Below are 12115 nucleotides of genomic sequence, written 5' to 3'. Positions count from 1 at the left end.
TTGTTTAGGCTCTTTCGCATTCAGTTGATCGTTAGTAGTACCGAGTACGGAGTACACCGAAGTGGACGAGGCTCGGGTAAACGTCGGTGTTATGAGGAGAAAGGCACCAGATCTTTACCCCAACTTCGCAAATTTCACGAAACAATTCCAGCAAGTCTTTCCCCCACCAGCCAAGCTCGACATCTTTGAGCTTGCAAGCAGTCATGGATGACCTTTATGATGAGTAAGGAACTTATAAACGCGTTCGACGAACTACTTTCGCTAACCTTAAATGTAGGTTCGGCAACTTCATCGGTGAGGCCCATTCCGACGATGAAGGCACGCAAGATGGCGATATCGGCCAAAACTATGTCTACGACGAAGACTCGGAGGAGGACCAGGGAGTGCAAGATGAGCAAGTGATGGATGTTGATGACGAGGGGCCCTCCAATGCGGTCATCCTTCATGAAGACAAGCAGTACTATCCAACGGCGCAGCAAATATACGGCCAGGATGTTGAAACACTCGTCCAAGAGGAAGATGCACAGCCGCTGACACAACCAATAATTGCCCCGGTCACACAAAAGAAGTTCCAAGTGCAAGAAGCAGATCTGCCTCCTGTTCACTACTCAAGAGAGTTCATGTCCGATCTTCTCAGTTTCCCAGAGGGAATCAGAAACATCGCGGTTGCTGGGCATTTGCACCATGGCAAAACTGCCTTTGTGGACATGCTGGTCATGCAGACACACAATCTTCAAGAGCGACTTGACAAGAGAATTGGCAGAAGAAGAGATGAACAGTTAAGGTACACGGACACCCACTTTCTCGAACGAGAAAGAGGTCTCTCCATTAAAGCTGCCCCTATTTCTCTTGTCATGCAAGGAACTCGGGGGAAATCGCATATCCTAAACGTTATTGATACTCCGGGACATGTAAACTTTGTGGATGAAGTCGCATCAAGTCTCAGGCTAGTCGATGGTGTCGTACTCGTCGTGGACGTTGTTGAGGGGGTCCAAATCAATACTCAACAAGTTATCAAGCATGCAGTCCTGGAGAATCTACCCATGGTCCTTGTGGTCAATAAAATGGATCGCTTGATCCTCGAACTCAAAATTCCGCCGACAGATGCTTATTTCAAGCTGAAACATGTTGTGGAAGAGGTGAATACCATCATTGAGAACACTATGCCAGGGCGTGGAGAGGCGAGGAGATTGTCACCCGAAAAGGGTAATGTTGCTTTTGCTTCTACGTCAATGCAATGGGTCTTCACGCTCCCCTCGTTCGCGAGGATGTATGCCGAAACATATCCAAAAGTCGATGCGCTGGAGTTCTCAAAGAGACTCTGGGGCGATATTTTCTTCAATCCGCGCAGTCGCAAGTTTACGAGAAAAGCCGTCGAAGAAGGTGCTAAAAGGGCATTCGTCAATTTTGTGCTCGAGCCTATCTACAAGCTTTATTCCCATACAATCAGCGAAAGCCCAGAAGATCTTGAGGCAACGCTTCAAACGTTGGGTATTTCCTTGAAACCATCACAATTGAAGTCAGACGCAAAAGTCCTGCTTGAGCTGGTATGCGCACAGTTTTTTGGTCCTGCTTCGGGGCTCGTCGACATGATCGTGCAGCATCTTCCCTCACCTGTCGAGGGTGCAAAGAGGACTTTGGACAATTATTATACGGGTCCAATAGACTCCGAGATTGGCAAGGCCATGTTAAGCTGCGATGCAGATGGCCCCTTAGTTGTCCACATCACCAAGCTGTTCGGCTCTCCGGACGCAAAGACCTTTAATGCTTTTGGCCGTGTTATGTCTGGCACCGTCGCACCAGAACAACAAGTCCGAGTCCTCGGTGAAGCTTACAGTCTTGAAGATGAAGAGGATTCAACAAATGCAGTCATCACGGCCACATTGTTAGGCTGCTCTCGATACAATATTCCAGTCTCCGGCGTTCCTGCTGGAAACACTGTCCTTCTCTCTGGGGTTGATAATTCCATTGTGAAGACCGCCACGGTCATAGCCGCGCAACTTCCAAATAACGAAGATGCGTATATCTTCCGGCCCATTAGACATTTCACCGAGTCCGTTTTCAAAGTTGCTGTTGAGCCCATCAATCCATCTGAACTTCCAAAAATGCTTGAGGGCCTTCGCAAGATCAACAAGTCATACCCACTCATTACAACGAAGGTTGAGGAATCTGGAGAACACGTTGTTCTCGGGACGGGCGAGTTATACATGGATTGTGTTCTGCACGACCTTCGGACCCTCTATGCGGAAATGGACATCAAAGTGTCTGATCCTGTCACAAGGTTTTGCGAAACTGTGACCGAGACCAGTGCAATCATGTGTTATGCATTAACACCTAACAAGAAGAACAAATTGACCATGATTGCGGAGCCGTTGGACGACGGAATCGCAGAAGATATTGAAGCAGGCGTTGTCAAGATTCGGGAACCGATCAGAAAAGTTGCCAAATTTTTCGAGGAGAAGTACGAATGGGACAAACTTGCTGCAAGATCAATCTGGGCATTCGGGCCTGAGGCGATGGGTCCTAATATCCTATGTGACGACACGCTACCATCCACAACGGATAAAAAGTTGTTGAAATCGGTTCAAGAGAGCATCAAGCAGGGGTTTTCATGGGGCACGAGGGAAGGCCCCCTCTGTGAAGAACCCATTCGCAATACCAAATTCCGCGTGACGAGCGCAGAATTGGCCTCCGAAGCCATCTTCAGAGGAGGTGGCCAGATCATTCCAACGGCCAGAAGAGCAGTCTACAGTTCGTTTCTGATGGGCGGGCCGCGACTGATGGAGCCTGTCTACAGCGTGCACATGACGGGACCCGCAGACTCTATCTCCGGGCTCTACACAGTGTTGATGAAACGACGAGGTCACGTTGTCTCTGACGGACCAGTTGCTGGCACACCACTGTACGCCGCGAAAGCTCTCCTCCCGGTAATCGACAGTTTTGGTTTCGAGACTGATCTTCGAATTCACAATCAGGGAGCAGCAAGTGTGTCTCTTGTGTTTGATCGTTGGGATGTGGTCCCTGGCGATCCACTCGATAAGAGTATCCGCATCCGGCCTCTAGAGATGGCAGGTCCACAACAAGCAGCGCGAGATTTCGTTCTCAAGACAAGAAGGCGCAAAGGATTGAGCGAAGATGTCGATGTTAAGAGGTTTTTGGAGCCGGAGCTGCTCGCAGGTCTGAGAGAGAGCGGTGTCTTGAATTGATTGACGTACAACTAACCAACGCTCTTCCGCAACGTTCGGCCGAGCAAGCACAGCTCCCTGCGGAGTTAGCGATCCGCAGGCCGAGACCGAAGATGATAATCCATTTACTACTGCACGCACACAAGTGTCCCTCTTTGCATTTGATCGGGAACGGCCCGTCCGAAGTCCAAAGGCCAAAAAAGGGCAACACAATCTTTCTTTCCGTCCCCGACGGAGGAAGAATTGATAAAGCCCGATGTCTGCAGCATGCAGGTCCAGCCAGCTTCCCCAGAAAGAGCCACTGCGGGCCTCGCCGCGCGCACTAATGAGCGTTCACCAGCCCCAGGAGCAGACGTGAGCGCCCGTTCGCAAACTTGCACCGATGAGGCCTTCCTAAACCCCGGCTGGCGCTGATCATACCAGCATTGACCTGAGGTAGGCCTATACAACCCCTGACACGAAGTGGTGGATTCAGGGCAACAGGTCATTTATATCAATACTTTGCACTGCTTCCACAGTACGCGGGCTCTATTGTCGGATGGTTAGACTTTGGCTGTACGTAGGCAGTAATTGCCTACCTAGGTGTGCTGTTTTAGTGACACGATGAGAGGCGCACAACCGGGACGAGCAGTGTGAGCAAAAGATTCCAGCCAGCCCCAAGGAAATGCCGTGTCACTTCCATGGTCAGGGACTTGGGATTTTGCTTACAGTACAGAGATGTGAAGCTAGACATGCTTTAGATGAGCAAAAATGGAAAAGGCCAATGATACCGAGTTAAAGCTTTGATTGACAAATGCGTTCAGTTAAACCTGCAGGAACACTACATCGACCTCCTCGCCCTTGCGGACCGACACTGCGGCCTCGAAGCCGTCGTCTTTCTTCAATACATCCCTCGCGATCACCAGTTTACTTTGGACATACAGCGCCCATCTCCCCGGCTCGAGGTTTCTCGCTACGGGATTGACAGTGACTTGCTCTTCGCAGCCTTTGCCGACGTAGTCCCAGCCGCGAACGGTCAGGATCAGGGCAGATACCTCTGGATCCCACTTGCCTCGCAGGACACTGACGCCTTTCTTCTCCCCCACGAAGTGCAGGTTGTCGATATACGGCGTCGTCTGGAGTTGCGCGGCGGTCCAGGGCCGTTCGTACATGATGCGCTGGCCGTCCTTCACGTTGAGGCGCGCGTACCCAAGTGCCGTGTTCCCTGTGTAGGGTGACATGAAAGTCCATTTGACCGTGTCTTGACCATCGTCGCTGAACTCGAAGGCATTATCGTTGCGGCGATAGTACAGACCACCGTCCTCCCACTCGGGGCTCAGGTGGGTGTCGGCGTACGCTAGTAGGCCGTCAAGCTCGGACTTCTTACCAAGCTCGGACAGCCATTGGGTCACGTAGCCGAACGAGGGCTTTGTGTATGGGAAAGGAGGCTTTTTGGATGCTGCTATCTCCTCCTTCGCTTTCGAGACGGCCTTCCGCAGGAGTTCCGCTTCTGATAGTGAGGGTTCTTCTGCCGAAATGGTCCTGACGTGATTTGCAACGATGGGTGGTTGTAAATTGGTCTCTCCTGTGGCGGAGTGTGTGATGAAGCCGAATGCTTGTTTTTCGTACAGACTCTCCACCACGCTTGGATTCCAGCTGTGTAGAAATGCACCGCCCCTGGCAGGTTGAAAACTCAATTAGCAGAGACCCTTTCGAGACCGGACGTCTCAATCTTACCATGCCGTGAATGCCAAATCTCGGGCTGGGACAACGAAGTCCTGCTTGACCATCCACCAGTCGTTAAAAAGGTTAGAGTCACCAACCATACCACGCTTTTTCGCCCATGCTGCTTGGTATTTTGGGAGGATCTCGTCCATTGCGTTCGTGCCATCTCGAACGTCGTTGTATCGCATGGCGATAAGCTAAAGGAAGGATTAGACATCAGTCGCGAGATGTAATGACTGTCAACACATACCGGAAATTGATTACACACTATGAAGACCACGTTTGGCTCACAACAGACACCAACCCAGTTGTTGCGCTCCATCTCGTCGAGAATGGCCTTTTGCAAGGTCCGGTTGCTATATTTAAACTCTTCCAATCCCAAGCCCCAGAACATGGGATCCCACCTGAAGACAATGGAGGCATCCTGCTCAAATTCATCGTCGTCGAAAAGCATGCCGTAAAGGCTGGTCATGAGTAATAAATGGCCACTGTACATGATGTTCTCCTTGACAACTGGATCGGGCCAGGGCTTGCGCAGCTCAGTCAATGATGGATCGGTGAGGATGCCACCGAGGGAGGTGTTGAACCAATAGCCCCAGACGTCACGACGGAGCATTTTATGAATTAGTTGCCGGATCAACGGTTTGAAAATGGTGCGCAAGGCAGGCAGATGGTGGTAGTGAGCAAGGCCAGCAGCGTAGCTCATATTGGCCAACTGATAACGGTAGGCATCGAGGAACTCTTGCCCGGGCTCAAGAACGCCCATATGACGCCATTCTCCATCTTGTTGGAATGCAAGATTGTAGAAGTGCCGAAGATGACCTACCTGCTGTGGAGAGAGTTTGGGATATTTGGACAGATCGAGAGGTAAATCTGGGGATAGAGTATTGAGAATCTCCCCTGTAACTTTGATAGTGGGGGAGAATGTTTGGGTGGTAGTTGTAGTCATGCTGGAGCTTGACAGGTAGAAGGGAAAGTATTCTCAAAATGCTACTTCGACAATGTGACAAGTACGGCCTGGAAAGGTTATATAAACCAGAAAATCTACATGGTGGCCTAACACACTGGCAGTGGATAAGTAAGCAATTAAGTCCTGATGAGCCAAGGGGAGGAGATCTCTAGACGAATAAGTCGACTCGCAACGTCACCTATGGCGACACCTGAAAGGCCCAGGTTTGACATTCTCGACGCCAATGCGAGGGATGCCGACACGGGAGGCGGGCCGTGGTGTGAGAAGAACACTAAAGCCCGAGGAGGACGAGAGTTTATTGTCTGAGAATCTTGAACTCGAGTCCGAGGACGAAGGACGAGTCAACTATCTATCTACCGCAGACTCGGTACCAAGAACCCGGACTCTGGAATACCCTTGCTGTGGAGCTGTGGAGCGCCCCAGATGAATGCACATAGTCAGGTGATTCCGGTGCTGGAATAATATTAGACCGCTTGTCGCCACGGTCCCCAATTAATGTCACGTGCTTGGTTCTGAAAGCGGGGAAGCGACATGGCAGTTTGAGGAATAGCATGGAGATCAGAGGCACTATTAGTCACCAAACAAAATGGCAATCTGCACATGAACAACCACGAACCTGTTCAATGGAGGCACCAGGGTTCTGGAACCACCCTGACCTACCTACAGGTACATATGGGCTTACACCTAGCTGGTATAGACTTAAGGGACTTAGGTGATTAGTCGAACAGAAATCCATAACTCTCCATTACTCAGGCTCACTCTAGATTCCAGATAGACTTTGTTGCTTCATTCCTTAACCTCAACCAAACCAAGGGCAATCCCACATTGTACAGAACCTTCCACTCCCTCCCTTTCCCGCACACTCCTCGACTGTAACATCACACTCGCTTCGTCTGATCACGCTCTTATCCCATCCATAACAGCAATTCCCTCTCCTCAATGTGATTGTCGACGATCACACCACCGGCAATCCCAGATCTCCGCTTCCTGATCCTCCTACGTCATCTGCACTATCTGCTGACAATTCCATCAACAACATCCAACACCAACGGAGACGGCCACTGCGAGGGCAATGGTCGTTCGAGCTCTTCATAATGCCGATTCACCTACTTCTTCCGTGACCCCAGCTTCACGAGACAATGCCCATACGGTCGATGACTCTGGCAAGCCCGATGGCTCTCAACTCGACATCCCTCCCCCAACCATGGCCGCTGAAATCGCTCTCGCTGCCCTCGCAACACTACCCACCCCTCTGCTGGTCCTCTCCTCCTTGAAGACCGTCATCATGGCCAATAATGCCATAGGGCTGTTACTTGGACTTGAACAACATGATCCACAGTTGACAATCACCGACCTGTTGAGAAATCAGACCTTGTCGCAAATTGGCATTGACATGGTTTCCGATGGCGCACCCATCTGGGTCAGTTGGGACAAGTTTCTAGACAATGTTGCGACTGGCTTCTCGCACGCTTCCGAGGAATCTACCTCTCCAGGTGACTTCCTCCCAGGTATCGCAAGCGGCGAGACGACCCCGACAGCCATCCCAGAACAGCCGAGAGGTCGTACTCCCATGAGAAGGAGAACCCACAAAACTCAAGATACAGTTGTCGATGTGGTCTTCTCCTTCAGAGCGAGTCACTCCCATGCACGCCTTCCTTCTAATACGCAATCACAGGCTCGGAATTCCCCAATACGAGCTTCATGTCGCATGATCATTTCCATCTGGTCGTTAGACACTGAACGTTTCTTCACTCTAAGTTTCACCAGCCCGCCCGATCCCAGTCGTTCGAGTCACCATCGACACAATAATCAGGCTCGACCGTCACAACGGACACCATCCTCCCATTCTACCAAGTCCTCTCGTTCCTCTCAATCCCAAACCCCGAGTTCTTCCACCTCAAATTCTCAAGTCAACTCCCCTGCTGAACATGTCCTTGGCGCTTTCCCACCTACCAGTTCTTCTGCCCAGTGTCTTCCTCCACCAACAGTTACCGATTTTCAGAAGATCGTGAAGATGAAGAATGCTATGCTGAATGCCATCGACATTCCACTGATCACAGTCTGGCGCGACGAGAGTGTCGTATTTCCAAATAAAGCTGCCAGGAAGTTGTTGGCTGTAGAGGCCGATCCCACTTCTGACGTAAGTTACGATTTCAAATCCCGTTTCGCCCCATGGTCCTCCGACTTTTCGCATGAGCTTGCCGAAGAAGATAATCCCATTGTCACTCTTTGTCGTACCCAGAAACCATTTTCTTGTTGGAAGGTGGGGATGATCGACCAAGGGACGACAAAGAGATCTACCTTCGATGTGAGCGGTCATCCTGTATTTGATGAAAAGTCTGGTGACTTCTTGGGCGGTCTGATGGTTTTCAAAGATTCCACAGAATATACAGAGAAGATTGCCTCACAATCAGCTCAAAACGAGGAGCAATTTCGTCTCATCTGCGAAACAATGCCGCAGATGCTGTGGACCACCCGTCCCGACGGTTTCCATGATTACTTCTCACAACGATGGTATGACTATACTGGTTTAACACCAGGCGATAGCATAGGTCTAGGCTGGAAATTACCCTTCCATAAAGAGGACATGCCAGAGACCAGCCGTAAATGGATGCATTCACTGGCCACCGGAGAGGAATACAGGGTACAATACCGGTGCAGGAGGTACGATGGAGAATGGAGATGGATGCTCGGCCGTGCCTCGCCTCTGAAGGATCACAAAACTGGGAAGATCCTTAAATGGTATGGTAGCTGCACTGATATTCAAGAGATCATTGATGCCAAACTAGCCGGTCAACAAGCACGCCAGAATTTGCTCGATGTCTTGAGACACTCTCACATGAGTTTATGGATCATCGATCGTGAACAAAAGGTTACATTCTTCGAAGGGGGTTTTCTTGATAATGAGAGCACCCCTGCTGGAAAAATTGGGATGTCAATCTATGATTTGCTAGCCAACTTTCTCGACCCGAATTCTACCTCGGAGTTTGAAGATGCCGTTGGACGAACATTGTCAGGAGCGTCCGATCTGGAAGTTTGCGAGAACAAAGTCAATGAGCGATGGTTCCGGTCCAAGCTAGTTCCACTCAGAAGAAAATGGGGTCCCAATGGTGCCGAAGACGATGATTCCGTTGTGGGGGTCATTGGCATTGGTACCGAAGTCACTCAGATGCGCCAGAAAGAGCAGGAGAATATTAAGCTGCTGGCTAACGAGGGGGCAGCAAAGGCAGCAAGCAAAATGAAGAGCAACTTCTTGGCGAACATGAGCCACGAGATTCGAACTCCAATTGCAGGCGTTCTAGGAATGTCAGAGTTGTTAATGGACACGGTCCTCGACAGCGAGCAGAGCGAATTCGCTCAAAATATCCAACGATCTGCAAATTCCCTCTTAACAGTCATCAACGACATTCTCGACTTTTCCAAAATTGAGTCAGGCCGCCTCGATATAGAAGAGGTCCAATTTAGCTTAGGCGTCTTGTTGCGCGACGTTAGCAAGATGCTCTCCTTTGCCGCCCAGCGAAAAGGATTGGACTTCGAGAGTGACGTCCATTTGGGTCCGTCTGATGACGTTATTCTACTTGGTGACCCAGGACGAATACGGCAAATCTTAACCAACTTACTCACCAACAGCATCAAATTCACCTCTGACGGATTTGTGAGAATGAGTGCTCGTGTTGTAAGCGACACAGATGAAACCACTCTTATCGAGTTCACAGTGGAAGACACGGGCATAGGCATTGAGGAGGAAGTCAAGAAACGACTTTTCAGACCTTTCAGTCAAGCAGATTCAAGCACAGCCAGACGGTTCGGTGGCACAGGCCTTGGATTGACTATATGTAAAAATCTTGTGGACTTGATGCGTGGATCCATCCAATTGGATTCCAAATTGGACGCGGGGACAAAGGCAATATTTTCCATACCATTTAAGAAGGTTGAGTACAGGACTGGAACTAGCGCTGCATTGCTTGAGGTGGGCAGTATGCCGGATCGGCTACAGTCTGAGCTTTCCTTATCAATGGACGGATCAGCAAATGAGGAGAGCAGAAAGTCCTCCAGAATATCTCCACCCCTAAAGCCTCCTGGATTTCAGAACTCCAAACCATCTATTGGTGCGCCTGCCCAACAGGTCATTTTGAACCCGCCTATCGAAGAGCAGATCGATCGTGGAAATTTTCACATCCTCGTTGTTGAAGGTTCGTTGTCCTCCTTGTCCGTGAAGTCGCTTACTGACGCGTCTAGACAATCCTGTCAATCAACAAATTGCTCTCAGATTCATTAAAGCCCTCAAATTCTCGGTTAGTGCAGTCTGGAATGGCAAGGAGGCGTTGGAATACCTTTTAAAGGCCACTTCTTCAGACTTGACGGCAGAACAAGCTAAGAGCTACCCCATTCCCTCGCTTGTATTGATGGATGTACAAATGCCAGTACTCGACGGATATCATGCTACCCACATGCTCAGGCACCATGCTCCGTTTACGACCATACAAGCAATCAACCAGATCCCAATAGTCGCGATGACCGCTTCCGCCATCCAGGGTGATCGAGAAAAGTGTGAGAGGGCGGGAATGGATGACTACATGGCCAAGCCCGTGAAAAGATCAACTCTCGAGACAACCATTCTGAGATGGATCAAAAGCGGACGCTCTCTTAAGGAGGTAGCAGAAACCGAGAAGCCCCCTCTTGCAATGTCCGCAACAGATCATTCTTCTGACTGTGCAGCACACGATGCTATCGCCGCCGAATTCCTTGCGGCAAGCTCGGCCACTAAGCCGCAACTGGAACCGATTTTGGGCCTTGACCAGGACGTTCCTAATAATGTCGGCAGAGCTCCAGCCAGGAGATCGAGTGTATCTAGGTCTTTAATGAGTACACAGCTCAGAGGAGGAGAAACTGAGGGCGACCGTGTGATGTGCAGGGCGGATGCGGAGGACCAGGCAAGAGATCTTCGTGATGCGAAACTGTTTCAAGCCACCGAAAACACAGCAAGCCAAAGGCCAATAGTCACACTCGGGCCCGGGACACCTCCCAGCTCTGTTGCATACGACGTACCTATCAGTCAATCGGAAGCGATACAGATAGGTGCGTCTCCTACTGCCTTGACAGTGGAGAATGTCACGTACTTCAATCTTACGCGAGATGCGGACATGGACTTACTAACAAGGCCGACCTCTCCAAGTATCACCTCGAGCCGCAAATTGAATGCTTTTTCTGATATCCCAGGTCCACCTCCTGAGGGTCTTCTGTCTGCAGTGGATATCGCAGGAGTTGACGCGAATGCTGAAGCTGTGGTTCAGGCTCTCTTGGACGATGCTCAGCACTCGGCGGCTGCAGACAAAGCACCTCTACAATTGGGAGCGCCGTCTCCCAGGAACAGGAAAAATCATGGCGCATTGTCTGTGGATGATAGACAACAGAGCGACTGGTCGACCAGCACAGCGCGACCAGAGAAGAAGCATGTCTCAGGCCACGGATAATGCAAGGCACAAAGTCTCTGGCTTAGATCTCGATTGTTATGCGGGATGCCAAAAATCAACAGTTTATCCCCAACTCTGTTCTTGACGTTTGGCGTTACTGGATTTATTCATCAGATTAGTGATGATTGGGTACCAATGTTTCCATCATTTGAAATGAGCCATTATTAGACGGCTTTTCTGCTGCAACGTTCTACTGGTTACGGATGACTTATGATACGGTACTGGTTATTGTGAGCGGTCTCAAGGATAAATGCATCCCAACGCCATAAAACGTGGGACATTAGCCATGAAAATATATCTAAAAATGGATGTAAAAGATGGTGGGACAGGGCTTGGTCGAGCTGGCATATAAACTTTGAGCTCGCTCCGATCAATATCAGGATTTACCTACCTAGGTAGAAGTTACCTTGGGAAACTATCGAGCGTATGTTGACTCGTAAGCATTGCAGGATGCATGTCCATAATAGAAATTGCCCTTGTCTCTCCATTGTGTAGGTTCCGAGGGCCAAGGTATGACTGTATGATAGAACTGCGGCGTGAACACAATACGGTGGATTTTTCTGGTCGATTTCGCCCTGCCTTGCCCCTCCACATGAGACCCTAAATCCATCTATTTGGTGACGCCTTTTCGAGAACCAACCGTCACTACCGAAACATACTGACTAAACTTTCAAATTGCTACCTTTTGCTATCGATCCATCCTCCGCAGAATCATAGTACTATCTGCCTTACTCACCTCCAGAATCTTGTGCTCTCATTTCCGCTCGACTTGCAATTCTCGG

The 12115-nt window shown here is 50.0% G+C and overlaps 3 protein-coding genes across 3 annotated transcripts; 2 read left to right on the top strand and 1 right to left on the bottom strand.

Moving 5' to 3' along the window:
* Nucleotides 1–203: 203 nt before the first annotated feature.
* Nucleotides 204–3206, top strand: A1O9_01313 (elongation factor 2; the record flags this gene model as incomplete). The annotated part of the gene is made up of 2 exons (XM_013410472.1): nucleotides 204–223; nucleotides 278–3206. The coding sequence occupies 2 exons, from the start codon at nucleotides 204–206 to the stop codon at nucleotides 3204–3206; spliced, it is 2949 nt and encodes a 982-aa protein (XP_013265926.1).
* A 782-nt stretch (nucleotides 3207–3988) lies between these two features.
* On the bottom strand, nucleotides 3989–5838 carry A1O9_01312 (uncharacterized protein; the record flags this gene model as incomplete). Its single annotated transcript, XM_013410471.1, has 3 exons — nucleotides 3989–4841; nucleotides 4902–5086; nucleotides 5140–5838. 3 exons carry the CDS (start codon nucleotides 5836–5838, stop codon nucleotides 3989–3991), a joined length of 1737 nt encoding a protein of 578 aa, XP_013265925.1.
* Nucleotides 5839–7063: 1225 nt separating this feature from the next.
* On the top strand, nucleotides 7064–11333 carry A1O9_01311 (uncharacterized protein; the record flags this gene model as incomplete). Its single annotated transcript, XM_013410470.1, has 2 exons — nucleotides 7064–10052; nucleotides 10099–11333. The coding sequence occupies 2 exons, from the start codon at nucleotides 7064–7066 to the stop codon at nucleotides 11331–11333; spliced, it is 4224 nt and encodes a 1407-aa protein (XP_013265924.1).
* Nucleotides 11334–12115: the final 782 nt, after the last annotated feature.

The sequence above is a fragment of the Exophiala aquamarina genome, assembly GCF_000709125.1.
Source record: "Exophiala aquamarina CBS 119918 chromosome Unknown aczIA-supercont1.1, whole genome shotgun sequence".
NCBI classification, from domain to species: Eukaryota; Fungi; Ascomycota; class Eurotiomycetes; order Chaetothyriales; family Herpotrichiellaceae; genus Exophiala; species Exophiala aquamarina.
This window is presented reverse-complemented; position numbering and strand designations above follow the sequence as displayed.